The 14,155-nt window shown below is 39.8% G+C and overlaps 1 protein-coding gene across 3 annotated transcripts; it reads right to left on the bottom strand.

The window, feature by feature from the left end:
- Positions 1 to 610: 610 nt before the first annotated feature.
- Positions 611 to 11,408, bottom strand: ZFP69B (ZFP69 zinc finger protein B). 3 transcript variants are annotated; one of them, XM_014566556.2, is made up of 6 exons: positions 11,055 to 11,408; positions 10,118 to 10,390; positions 7,752 to 7,837; positions 6,177 to 6,303; positions 5,824 to 5,919; positions 611 to 2,714 (listed from the first exon to the last, which is right to left on the bottom strand). In XM_014566556.2, exons 2-6 carry the CDS (start codon positions 10,239 to 10,241, stop codon positions 1,546 to 1,548), a joined length of 1,602 nt encoding a protein of 533 aa, XP_014422042.1. In that variant the 5' UTR covers positions 10,242 to 10,390; positions 11,055 to 11,408; the 3' UTR covers positions 611 to 1,545. The 3 variants fall into 3 exon arrangements, with proteins under 3 accessions (XP_014422042.1, XP_032349823.1, XP_014422049.1); XM_032493932.1 differs by having other exon boundaries at positions 11,072 to 11,408; XM_014566563.2 differs by lacking the exons at positions 7,752 to 7,837; positions 11,055 to 11,408 and having other exon boundaries at positions 10,118 to 10,253.
- Positions 11,409 to 14,155: the final 2,747 nt, after the last annotated feature.

The raw sequence follows: 14,155 nt of genomic DNA, 5'->3' as shown, positions 1-14,155 counted from the left end.
AACTCCTCCACTCCCTCTCTCACTTCCCTGCCTCAGTTTGACCCCTGTAGTCACCTTCTCCTTGGGCCTCTTTGGTGGGCCAATAGATGTGTTTCTCTGGGGGTTATCTGAAAGACCCTCCCACTCAACAGAAAGCACATTTGAATCTAATCCTGCACACTTGGCAAGTGGAAAATTAAAAACAATTAAAATGGCAGCCACCAATCTCAATACATCTATCTTTAAAAAGGCATAAATATGTATTAAGGTATTCTGGCCTAATTTTTTAAGGTGTAATAACAGCACTGTGGTTAAGTCTTAAAAGAGTGGTTATCTTTTAGAGACATATCCCAAAGCACTTGTGGATGAACAACAACAAAAAATCATTATGAACTGAAGTCTACGTAAATATCTCCATAAATAATTCACAGGTTTCCACAATGACATTACAATTGTGATTTTAAGAAACTTTTTGCCACAAAAAGGGATTGATAAGGAAATAAGACTTACGATATAAATGAACATACTAATTTGACATTAACTGATAATCTATTGTCAACACCAGTCATCTTACATGTTCTATAGCAGGAGTGGCAAACTACAACCCTCAGACTAAATGCAACCCAACACCTGTCTTTTAAATAAAGTTCATTGGAACACAGATACACCCATTCATTTACGTCAGTGTTTCTCAGCTAGAAACTGTCTTGCCCCACAGGGGGCTAGCAATGTCTGGGAAAATTTTTGGTTGTCACAATTGGTGGGAGGACTACTAATATCTAGTAGCCAGGGATACTGCTAAACACCCTAAAAAGCACAGGACAGCTGCCCATAACAAAGCATCTGGTCCCAATTATCAGCAGTGCCAAGGCTGAGATGCCCTGGTTTATACACTGTCTCTAGGTGCTTTTACATTGAAACAGTAGAGGTGAGCAGTACTGACAGAGGCCATATGGCACATAAAACCTAACATATTTACTATCTGGCCCTTTGCAGAAAAAGTTTGCCAATTCCTCTCTACTAGAAACCGTAAAATTTAAGTACTTCATGTATAGTAGGTTATCTATCAAGTCTAGAAAACTCCCTTTAACATTATTTGTTCTAGAAATGAGACAATTGACATTTTAATTTATACCTCTTCTAGCCATATAAAGGGCTCTAATAAAAATTATGATATATTTTGATTCATTAAAGGGATATTTAAAACAGTGATTCTCAAAGCCAATCCACAGATCACTGACCTGCCATGATGATTTCACTGGCCCACAGTGACATGAGAAAAATAAAGACAATCTGGGGAGATTTTCATAAAGCTGATTTAATTCAGTGTAAAGGACAGTTCTCCATGATTATATCTTTCCTATAGTTTTAAGTATTACAATGCCCTTTCTTTTCTGAAACAATGCTGGCAAAATCTTTTCTAAAAAAATGTGGCAAAATTTAAAAGTTGTAATAGCGGATCAAATCAGTAAAAATAATTATTGGTTCTTGAAATCCAAAAGTCAGAAAACCACTGATTTAGAGGCTTTTACTCCAATTTGGGGATTTTCTGATGTTGAACATATTTCATACATCATTGCTGAAGGTATTTCTTAAATGTGTTTTGCAGTGTCGAATAAGTGATGAACTACAGCTGAAGGCTTTTCCACATTCATTACAATCATACGGTTTTTCTCCAGTATGAATCCTCTGATGTTTGGCAAAGGATGAATCATGCCTAAAGGCTTTCCCACAATGACTGCATTCATAAGGCTTCACTCCAGTATGGACTCTTTGATGGATAGAAAGATGTATTCTCTGGCTAAAGGCTTTCCCACATTCCTTACATTTATATGGTCTTTCCCCAGTATGAGTTCTCTGGTGCTGAGTTAGGTATGTGCTGTGACTGAAGGTTTTACTGCACACATTACAAATATAAGGTTTCACACCACTATGAATAATCTCATGTTGCCTAAGGTGTCTAATCTGAAAAAATGCTTTTCCACAGTCTTTGCATGTAAAAGTCTTCTCTCTGACATGAGTTCTCAGATGCTGGATCAGCCCAATGCTCTGGCTGAATGCTTTCTCACATACACCACATTCATAGGGCTTCTCCCCAGTATGAATTCTAACATGTTGAGTAAGAGATGATGGATGTCTGAAGGTTTTCCCGCATTCCTTACACTCGTAGGGTTTCTCACCAGTGTGGATTCTCTGATGTGGAATAAGGGATGAACTCTGGCTAAAGGCTTTTCCACACTCCTTGCATCTGAAAGGTTTCTCTCCAGTATGAATTCTCATATGTTCTGTAAGATGAATGAGCTGTTTGAAGATTTTTTCACAAATACTACATTCAAAGGTTTTCATCCTTGTATAACTCCTTGAATGATTAATCAAATCTAAATTGTATCTATTTTTCTTTCCAGATAGGTCATATTTACGGTGTCTTCTTCTTGAAGGACCTATTGGTCCGGGAACAACTTTTGAGCTCACATTAATACTTTTCTCAAATTTGTTAGGTTCTTGGCCTCTCTCCTGAGTGAGTGTTTTCTTGTGGATCAAGGGGATTTGCCCCTCATCCATTCCTTGGTTCTCCTGGTGGTTTTCTAACTTATGACATTTGGAGACTCTTCCCAATGTGGAAATCAAGGTGCTTCCTCTTGTGGACCTTTCCATCATCAAGCCATGGTGTAATTCTTCCCATGAAATGTCATTCTTTAAAGTTGACCCTTTGGTTTCTGTTTTGCTCTCCAAGTCTAAAAGAAATTAAAAAATATAAATGACCCATATTCACTGCCCTTGAAAAAATAAGTGGCCGTTCTGAGAACAGGAGGGGAAAAAATAACATATACTAGACACAGGAGGCTTGGGCTGTCTTCAAATATGATCTTGCCACCAGAGAGCTGATACAAAAGTAAAGGAATGGTCAAAGGAAAGAAGCTGTTAAAAGTGAAGTGACTTTAAGAAACTGGGAGGAGTTCATCCATGTGAACTGCAAGAGGAAATGGACTAAGAAGAATCCTAGCAGTACTGTACGGGCAAATATCAAGAGATAAGACAGAGATAAAGATTCTAACACCATATCATCTCAAGCTCATATTTCTATGACAAAATTTTCTTTATTAAAAAAATTCAAGTCTTCATCTATAGTTTTTGCATGTTAAAATAAAACATTATATAAAAGTAATACATTTACTAAAAAGGGATAGCCTCTCTCAATCTCATCCCCATTCCTTCCAGTCTCTTAGGATTTTGAAATGCATTTGTTCACACATTTCCCAACAATATGTATATGTAAAGGTGTGAATTTGTATATAAATGGTGATATACATTTCTACAAAAAAAGGGGGATCATGGAATGCACACTGTTCTGCATCTGTTTTGTTTTGTTTTGTTTTAACTCAACTATATCATATGGGCTTCCTCCCATGTCTGCACATTTAGATTTATCTCATTCTTTTTAACAACTGTATTGCATTCCACTTATAGATACATTATTTTGACTTTTCCTTACTGAAAAATACTTAGGCTGTCTCAGAGTTTTCACTTTATCATTCATTATACATAAATTTGTATACTTGTCTGTCAATATTTCATATGATTTATGAAAGAGGATGTATTGAGTTATAAATATGTGTATTCTCAGTGAATATGGGTGCCTTTTCCTGAAAACTCACTGGATTTTATCAACCTTCATAATTTTTGCCTACATAAGAGATGAAAAATGGCTTCTTAATTTGTGACAAAAAACTGATTACACTGTAAAATCTTAAAGGATAGAGAATATATATTCTGTCTATAGTATACATGAGACAACAATTTTGGAAGAGGGAGTGTCCTGGATTTTTACCCTCTAGTCCTATCCAACCATTCTGGACCATGCCATCCTAAGATGTTTCCCATTCACAGCAAAACCTTATTCCCCAGGATTTCTAACCTCATTTTAGTAATAGCCCATAAATTACTCAGTAATAGCTGGATAAGTTTTGGAGTAAACTTAAAAAGCAAGTAAAGATATTTAGATCACTTACTACAGGGAATAAGGAGTTACTTGACTTTTCTTTTAGGGTAAGAACAAGATAAATGCAATATTTCATGTGGTCAAATCTGGCAGTAACATTCAAAATGATTCAGAAAAAGAAAATAAGACATCAATAAATGCAACTAGAAATTACAGTGATTGGCATGAGATGATGGGGACTGGCTTAGCAATGTTATCCATGGAGATGTAGACACTGTCTAGCAGGTAATATTAAAGAAGGAACCACTGGGAATGAGGCGAAAACAGAGCAGAAAGCATGATACATTCTTGATACCATGATTTCCAGTCTCAGAGGCTGAGAGAACAGGAGGACTCAGGATGAGAACTTTGTTTGGGAGAGAAAAAAGCTTCTTTTTTTGGATCTACTGGATTTGAAGTGACAACATTTATATAGAGATGCCCCAAACACCAGGGACATGCAGGAATAGAGTTCATATGAATGGATAAGACAAAGAGGAAAATATGAAGAAGACAGGTGTCAAAGGGATAGCTGAAACCATTACTGTGCATTTGTGGGAGATGGTACAGAAACAGAGGAACAGCGTGAAAGACAGAGGCCCCTCAGGGGTAGTGGGAGGGGCCGCGGGTTGTCCGCTGAAATCGCTCCTCCCCCATGAAGTGAATGAGAGGGCAAAGCGACATGAACCATTCCAGGCTGGCCCCTAAAAGCCTCCCCAATAAGCCTTTTTTCCCTACTGCTGGCTAATCTTAGACGATATTGCAGCCCTAGGTGATGGTGGAGCCACCATATGGAAGGAATCTCTGTCCCTGAATTGCCAGGTGGAAAAGAATTGTCCATTGCACTAAACAATTCCCCAGACCAGTACACGAGAGAGAAATTCCTATTTTGTTTGAGCCAAACCTTAGAGTCTATTTACTACAGTAGTTCAGCCTGTCCTAACAGAGGCATAAATGATATATCTGCATTAAAAAGGATACTGATGAGAAGCACTGAAAAAGCAATAAGAGAGGGGACAAAAATTATTAAACTAGCTGGTAGAAAAAAAGATGCCAAGAAGGTAGTGAAGTCTGTATAACCTAATGCTGCACTGCAGAATAGCGCCATAAGACCGTGAACCATGGAGCTAGGATGATTAGAATTCAAATACTGACTGCACCAAGTAGCAGCTAAATGGATCATGGACAGATTTCTTAACCTAAGAGCCTTCTTTTCCTTTTGCAAGATGGGGTTAAAGAAGGCTCAGAACTCACAGAAGCCAGCCTGGAAAAGAGCTGTCATAATTACTGTTCCTAGAAGCTGAAGAAGACTGTTAAAAGCCATTGAATTTGGTAAGAAGGAACTCGGCAGTGATTTCTGACTGTCATAAATTATCTGATATAAAAGTTAAATGGCACAAGTTTGAAAGAGTGTTGGAATTGAAGCTATGAGCACAGAATAAGATTTAGGAAAAAAAAATTTAAATGGAATCATCAGAGAAAGCGAAAGCCATGATAAAACAACTTGAGATTCCAGGGAAGGGTGCTGTCTTTAATGAGGAGAGATCCATGAATATCTGAATGTACAGGAGAAAGAAACCATTATCAGGGTAAGGTTTGGAACCTGGGGAAAAGCAAGGAAACCACAAAAGTCAGGTCAGGAGAGATGGTGAAGGCAGCTAACCCTGATGAGAAAGGCATCTCTTTTCCTCTGACTCCAGAGAAACTAACGAGAAGAGGCAAGTGCAGGAAAGCAGGGACAGAGTGCTAATCAGGTTTCTTGTGAGTCTCACCCAGGTGGCCTCAGCCACCCCCATGGCCTGCAGAAGCTTTTAAGCAGAGCTCTCTGGCAAACATGACAAAGGCCCTGCCTGCCTTGCTCTTACCTGGACTCGGACCTCCTGAAACCTCTCTCTCCGTCAGCCATGGCTCCTCTCCTTTCTCCAACTGGGAAATCACACCAGGTTTGGAAAGCTGACATCCTGCTCATGGAGAAGAAAAAACTGCATGTGCTGAGGTCAAAGAGGCATCCCAAGAATTTTCTTTGTCTTTCAGGCCTTCTGAAGGGTAGAGCAGAAAGACCAGGGCAGAGAAGACCACAGGATTCCTGACTTGCTATTCAGAAGGAACCAGAAATCTCTAACACAGAACCCAAAGCCCAAGCATAGCACTTAGCTTAGAAATAAAGATTTTTATTCCAATAGGCAGGTTCTAGTTACAAAGGGAGCCCAATCCTTACCCACTGAGACCAGGTGCCCATAGTTCTCCAGCATCACCTCCCGGTACAGATTCCGGTGAGAAGGGGCCAGCTGCTTCCACTCCTCCTGGGTGAAGTCCACACATATGTCCTTGAAGGTCAACAGTTCCTAGAACACCAAACATGTTCCCTTTCAGCCAGAGTTCAGGAAGTTGGTCTAAACTTGTCGAGATGCTAAGAGACTCTAGCCAAGTTTCTCTGGCCACCCTCTTGAAAGCTGTTCGGCTGATTCTCTGCTGGAGGTTACAAAACAATGCAGGGAGTGTATAAGTTGTCTTTTTCAACTTACAATTTGGCTGAAGGCAAAATACTCATGAACTCTATGAAGGAAGGTGACAGAACAGTATACAGTAATTTAGATTAAGGACAATAAAGATTAGGAAAACTTGAGAAAGGGGTAAGTCCAAAAGGGGCTAAGGCCACAAGAGAAGATAAGGACCCTGGTGGGGCTGAAAGAACTGGTTAAAATGAGAATATTTCAGTATGGGTAAAAGACCGTGGGCTCGGCATTTCTGTTAGTAAGAAAAGTAGGCGAGAACAGCACATTTTTGGAGAGGGCGTGACTTCCACCTAGTAAGGAAGTTCCTTTGACCAAGGCAGACACTGTATTGTGAAATATAAGAGCCAGTTATGAACAATCTACACAAATTAAATAACCATTAGACAGTTATTTTTTTAAACGTTACCAAATGTGAAGAGAACCCAGGAGCCAGAAGGCTGAGATAAGAACAAATTCCTTAAGGATGGAGACTATTTTAATGCTTTTTATGTATTGTAAATAATTCTGGAGTGTAGTTCAGGCCTATTGGGCTAACACTGGCATCCATCTCTAAGAATATCTCCTTCTATATCAGTTTTCTCTGATTTCTCTGTAATTCTCTTGAGTTTCCCTATGCTTCTGGGATTTGCTTGTGCAGAGCTTTGCCTGCTGCCAGTGCTACTGTCTTCTGATGAGCTCATTTATGATACACAGACACTATTGGGCCGCCCTTGGAAGTTTCCCTTCCTTGTCTGCTCAGCTGATTTAGTTTGCGCCCTTTGTGACCTGCCAGTAGCTTCTCTACTCACTTTTCTATTCATCTACAATTCTGCTCCAGGAACATGACCAAAAATCCTCTTTTAAAGGTCATTAATGAAGTGTATACAGCTCCAAGAATATCAGAATCTCACTCTGTTCTTTTTAAAAGGTTGCTTTAAAAATGTTTTACAATGTTTGTTTTTCCCCTGGAGGACATCCGGAGAGGTTTAAGGGCAAGAACTACATTATATACTTTTATACACACACACACACACACACACACACACACACACAAACACACTCAACATGACTTGTAAATTTGCTGGATTAATGGCTAGAGGTTTGCTAGAAACAAGAGGGTTCCTGAAGAAGGTTACTACCAATGGTGGAAATTATCTGTGAAATCAATTCACACAGCTTGGTTTTGAACAAGCTAAGAAAATCTAATCCAGGAAGTCGAGTCAAAGAAAATTAAAAGTCCAGGGCCCTTAAAAATCTGAGAAACAACTTCCAGAAAGTTACAGGATATTCCAACCCACCTGGGGTTCTGCTGTTAGGGACCCAGAGGTCACCTCATCCTCAAAACATTCTCTCTGGGTCTCATCAGCATCCTGCGATGGCAGAGCTGAGGAAGGAAAAGAGCTATGAGGTTTGTATCTTCCCAAACCCCCAAATAGAAAAGCTGCCTGCAGACCCACTCCTATCTCACACATTTCACAAAGAGGGACATTGAGAGTAACGCAAGAGCAGACTGGAGCCTCCATGGTGAGGAGGAGCTGCAGGGCACTGATTGGGGGATGAATGTTTCCCAATGGCCAATGCTGGTCCAAAAGCACAGACCTATCAGGACATTCCTTTGTTCAAAAATCCTCAGACGTTTTCCATTTACAAGAAAGAAAAATCCAAGCACTTTACCATAAACTTCAAGATCCTCTACAACCAGTCCAAAGCTGCTTCTCCAAGTATTACCTGCCTCTAAACACCATCCTTTACGCACTGGACACACCCACCGCATAATCCTATTCACCATTCTTTGACTATACTTGACCTATGGCAACCATCTCAGTACTTTACCCCAAACCCTACTCAGTGAAAAACTGAGATATCCTTCTAGACCAGTTCAAGTGAAGCTTTTTCAGACCCCCTTAATGAGAAGAAAGCTTCCTCTCCCTTGTATCCCTGTAAAGCTGGGTTTTTATCTCCACTCTGGTATCTAAAACAGGCTACCTCCTATTATGTTTATTTTTATAATTATCTCCCCCAATTGAGTATTATTAGCATGAGTAAATGCATAGAAATTATATCTGGTTCATTTTTTCCCATCTGCTTAAGTTAAGCTTAATACCCTGCCAGGCTGCTAGAATTCAAGAAACACTGGCTGAATTTGAGGCATTAAAAATATGAACTAGTAACTAAGGCACACGAATTACTGTCCTTGTGTTTTTCCCCTAACTTTTTATCATGATATTGAACAGCCACATATCTACTACCTACGTTCAACGATCATTAACATTTGCCATATGTGCTTCATCTACCTGTATTTTTTTTTCTGAACCACTTCAACATTGCAGACATCATGATACTTCCTCCCTAAATACTTCAAAGAATCTTCTGCATAACCATAAAAACATTTATCATACTTCAGAGAGTTAACAATAATTCCATAGTATCATCTAAATATTCAGTCCGTATTCAGATTTCTTCAACTGTTTCCAAACTGTCTTTTATTCTGGATTTTATCCAAACTAGGAGCCAATCGAGGCTCATACAGTTAAAGGGGTTGTTATTCAAAGTCTCTCTTACTCTAGATAGTACTTCCTTTTTTTTTTTTCATGACATTGGCTTTTTAAGAGACCAGCACCATCTTACTATATCCTCATGGTGGGTTTATCTTACTTCTCCATCCCTGTAATTTCTTTAAACCAGAACTTAGGCCTTTAAGTTTAATTTGTATCAGGCTAAACACTTTAAACAGGGATACTTCATGGGTGATACCATGTGCTTTACATTATATGACCCAGAAGGCTCAAACAGTCAGGTTATCCCATCACTGGGACACTTGGTTAAGATAGTGACCACCAGATCTTGCGGTTGGAAAAGTATGTTCTTTCCCTGGCATTTAGCAAGTGATTTGTGGGGCCAATACTTTGACACCATGTGAATATTTTGTTCCCCAACAACCTTCCAGTTATTTCACTTACAGTAAAATATTCCATCATTCCTTCTACATTTATTATTAGCAGGTATTTTCTGAAAATTATCTAAAAAGCAAGGTAAATGCTGCATCCTTCATTCCCATAATAATCTATTTTCAAAGTGATAAATCAGTGTATTAGCCACTTCTAATGTTGGCATGAATTTTTCCCTGCTTCTTAATTTTAAGTGTTATCATGGACTTACGGAATGTTATTTACTCAAGATGTTACAATCAATCTGGACACTTAAACTGTCCCAAGTTTGAACTGGGCTGTTGCATCCTTCTGGTACACGTCCATTAGTCTTTGAGTTCTTTACTTTTCTAGCACAAGATACTCCAGGCTCACTTGGTACTTTCCTTGCTGCCTTCTACTTCGGACCTACCCACCAGGCACCTGGACAGGTCACTCATTTGATTCACATTTCTTCACTGTAATATCAGGAAAATCAAGCAAGTCCTCCCAGCCCCACACAGCCATGGGGAAGATAAAAAGAAATAACATACACAGTCATGACACTGAAATACTGGTTTTAGGTTGAGCTAACCACCACTATGGAAAACACCAGGCCAGAAGTAATAATCAAGTAACTCCAGAGATCTTTTACCCAATTGTCTCCCCCAAGAGATGCTTCTGCTCCAGTGTCTACTTTCCTTCCCACACTAGAGGATGCTGCTTTTCCTGCCTCCCACCCAGCAATCTATTCTCACCTTCTTCAAATATCTTCATCACATCCTCCCACACAGGTGCCCCCTCCTTGGCCTTCTCTGGATGGTGCAACTTCACCCAGGTGCTGGCCTCGGTGGGCAGGGTGATCAGGAGCTGCTGGAGCATGATGGCTTCAGTGTTCCTTTCTGGAGAACTCTGGTGCAGCCCACAAGGCAGAGAGTCCTGCCTTGGCTTGTCCACTTTGACGAGGAAACTGCTGGAAACTGTGATGGGAGGTTTCACAGATGCACAGGTGTCCTCCACTCTCAGGAACCCTGGGAACATACAATGCCAAAATCGGGAGTCTGGACCTTTTACTCTCCAGGCTCTCAAGGAATATCTCCCATTCTTGAGTTCCATCTATCTCCTCAGCAGGCAGGTGGAAGCTCCAGGTCAGGGGACCTCTACAGTCCCCTGACGATGCTAATTAGAAAACATCAAGAGTCAGCAAAAGGATCCAGAAAGTTCACTCACATGGTCAGAATTCTAGAACTTGCACCAATCACTGAAAAGTTTTTTCTACAAAAGATACACAGAGACAGTGGATATACACAGTTTACATGGTCTGAAACACTATGCTGGTGTCGTGAAGCGTAAAGAGACAAATAAAACCCAATTCTTTGTTTCAGGCAGTACTATATTTAAAGTAGTCTGAGATTTGTAATCAAGAAGGATCTGGGTTTGAATCCCAGCTCCTTCACTAGTTGGCTGTGGCAAATCGCATAACCCCTCTTACCCCGTTTCCTCCTCCTTAAACGGAAAGATAAACCTTTCTCCAGGGCTGGACCGGCCGGTCCCAGCCCTCGCAGCCTTTGTCTGAGCCCGACTCTGGGGCGCGGAGCGCACCGCGCGCCACGGGAGATGGCGGGCCGGGCGGAGGTGGCGCTTCCCGGTTCGTCCCCTCCCCAGACCAAGAGAGGCCCCGTTCACCCCTCTCACCTGCCTGTACCACACACCTTCGCCCTCTCGCCTCTGCGGGCGGGTCTCCGCACTGCGACGAAATGCTCCGAAGTAGCGCAGCCCGGCCTTTGCGCGTGCGCGGTAGCAGCCTCCGCTCGCGGTTCCCAGCGTCCTCCGGGGTAGCCCGCCCGCCGCCAGGCGCCTCCCGGGATGCGCGCTCGGCGGTCCCGACTCTCTGGGTTTGCCCGCAACGGGGGGCCGAACCCAGGTGAGGCAGCCGCTCCTGCGGAAGGTGTTGGAGGCTGTGTCGTCGTCCCCACCGGACACTACTGAAGAGAACCAGTTCTCCTCTGCCAGGAATTGACGTGTAAATGTTTCCGTGGGGAGACTTGAAACCCTTGACAAAGGGAAACTTTTTTTTTTCGGTCGAAACAACATTGCTTGTTTTAAAAGAATCTATGCCACTTTCACGTAATATGAACGTGGAAAAGACTGAAAGTGCAATATAGTCAAGTGTTTTCAGTAAAAGAATACCATGATCGGGTTGTTTTTTGTTCTACTGTTCAATTAATTCTTACGTTAATTGCTTTCCTTATATTTCTGAAATGCCACAAAATACAAATTATGACCTATAATCTCACCAGGCAGAGTAAGCATTGCTAACATTTGCTGCACAAATGTACCTATCTACACGCACACGCACAGACTCACTCACACACACCATTTATGTTTTTGTTTTTTCATGCATTTTAATTTTTTTGCAAAAAAATGATTATACTGTAATGCTGTTTTCTCTTCTACATCAATAGCTTACAAAAATAACAATTTAGAAAATGGAATAAAACTGTGATCGCTAGCTGTTACGAACTGAATGTTTGTGTCTCCCACATCCAGCCCCCCAAATTCATATGTTGAAGCCCTAATCCCTAGTGTAGCTATATTTAGTATTTGTAGTAAGGAAGTACAGATCTTCCTGGACTTATGATGAGGTTACATTTGGATAAACTCGTAGTAAATTGAAAATATCGTAAGTCAAAAATGCATTTAATACACCTACTGAAAATCTTAGCCTAGCCCGCCTTAAATATGCTCAGAAAGCTTACATTACCCTACAGTTGGGCAAAATCATCTAAGAGAAAGCCTATTTTATAATAAAGAGTTGCATATCTTGTAATGTACTGAATAGTGTACTGAAAGTGAAGAACAGAATGCTTGTCTGGGCACAAAATGGTTGTAAAGTGTATTGTTTTGCCCTTGTGATCATGGCTGACTGGGAACTGAGGCTCACTGCCACCACCCAGCATCATGCGAGAGTATCATACTCAACATTGCTAGCCTGGGAAAAGATCAAAATTCAAAATTTAAAGTATGGTTTCTACTGAATGCATATCCCTTTCACACCATCCTAAAGTTGGAAAAATCGTAAGTTGGGGATTGTCTGTATTTAAGATTAACAGGTCCTAAGAATGGGCCCTAAACCCAAAGGATTTGTGTCCTTTTAAGAAGAGACACCAGAAGGCTCAATACCTCTCTGAAGGCAGACACTGAGGAAAAGTCATGTGAAGATTTAGCAAGAAATCACCATGTACAAACCAGGAAAAAAGAGCCCTTACCACAAACTGACCCTTCCAGATCTTGATCTGGGACTTCCAGCCTTCAGAACTATGAGAAAATAAATTTATGTTGTTTAAGCCACAGAAAGCTTTGATATTTTGTTATAGCAGCCCAAGCAGACTAATATACTAGCATATAGTATTTACAGAGTATGAAGGTTTCTTTTTAAATGCACAACGTATTTTAATCAATTTAGTCCTCTTAACAACACCTTGAGGCAAATACTATTATCATTCCCACTTTACAGATAAGAAAACTGAGGTTTGGAGAAGTTAAATAACTTGCCTTGCATCATACAGCTCGCAAATAGTGGATCCAGGCAGTCTGTACTCCTACCCACTACTCAACAAAAACACAGCATAAAATACAGTAAAATGCTAATGGTAGGGTTTAGGTATTGGTGCATGAGTGCTCCTGGAAAAATATTGCTAAGAATAAACAATAAGAATTATGCAAGACATTATATATAAAACCACACCAAAAGTTTGCTGATTTAAATGGAGACAATAGTGACATACACCATATTTATGGATTGAAATAGAACATTCTAAATACATCACTCTTCTTCCACTTTAATGCTCCCCAATCAAAATCTCAACTTTCAAAAAAAAACTAAATTAAATGACTCTAAAGTTGACCTGGAATGGTAAATATTCCAGAAAGGCCAATAAAACTTTCAACAATTATACAGTCAGATTTGACCTACCAATATAATTGTATATAATGGGTATAATTTGCCCTATTATCTTGTATTATAGAGGCATAATAATTAAAATAATATTCCAACCCTAATAGCAATGAGAAGCTAAAATTATTCAGAATAAATTTAATAATAAGAAAATGTAGATGAAGAAAATGAAAATAAAAATTATTAAAAGTCATAAAACAAGATTCGAATAAATGTTAAAGCTTATAATATTTGAGGAAGATTTGATAACATAACTATCAAATAATATAAAGCTTTGTTACAATTCCTATTAAAATTTCAACAGGAGGAGGGTGCAGCTCAAGTGGTAGAGCACATGCTTAGCATGCAGGAGGTCCTGGGTTTAATCCCCAGCACCTCCTCTAAAAAATAAAGAAATAAATAAACCTAATTACCCCCCCAAAAAAAGAATTAAAAAAAGATTTTAAAAAATTTCAACAGGGTTTCACTTTGACTTTGGAACTAGATAAAAAGATCTTACTGTGTAGCACAGGGAAATATATACAAGATCTTGTGGTAGTTCACAGCGAAAAAAAATGTAACAATGAATATACGTATGTTCACGTATAACTGAAAAATTGTGCTCTACACTGGAATTTGACACAACATTGTAAAATGACTGTAACTCAACAAAAAAAAAGTTTAAAAAAATCTTAAAATTTACATGCAAGAATAAGGGTCCAAGAAGAGACAAGAAAAGTAAAGAAAAGAACAATTATGGGAGACTTGCCTTGCCAGGTATCACAACATACTGAAAAGTCATCTTGGCCATAGAATTATGATACTGGTGTGAGAAGTGGCAAAAAAAACAATGGAACAG

The sequence above is a fragment of the Camelus ferus genome, chromosome 13 (genome assembly GCF_009834535.1).
Source record: "Camelus ferus isolate YT-003-E chromosome 13, BCGSAC_Cfer_1.0, whole genome shotgun sequence".
NCBI lineage: Eukaryota > Metazoa > Chordata > Mammalia > Artiodactyla > Camelidae > Camelus > Camelus ferus.
This window is presented reverse-complemented; position numbering and strand designations above follow the sequence as displayed.

What these genes read in the sequence shown, in the direction of transcription:
- ZFP69B (XM_014566556.2), bottom strand. Translation starts at nt 10,241, where the DNA reads ATGCTCCAGCAGCTCCTGATCACCCTGCCCACCGAGGCCAGCACCTGG. An exon ending in TGGGCACCTGGTCTCAGTGG is followed by an intron (nt 5,920 to 6,176) that starts GTAAGGATTGGG and finishes CTCCATGAGCAG; the next exon opens with GATGTCAGCTTTCCAAACCT. An exon ending in TTCAGGAGGTCCGAGTCCAG is followed by an intron (nt 2,715 to 5,823) that starts GTAAGAGCAAGG and finishes AATTTCTTTTAG; the next exon opens with ACTTGGAGAGCAAAACAGAA.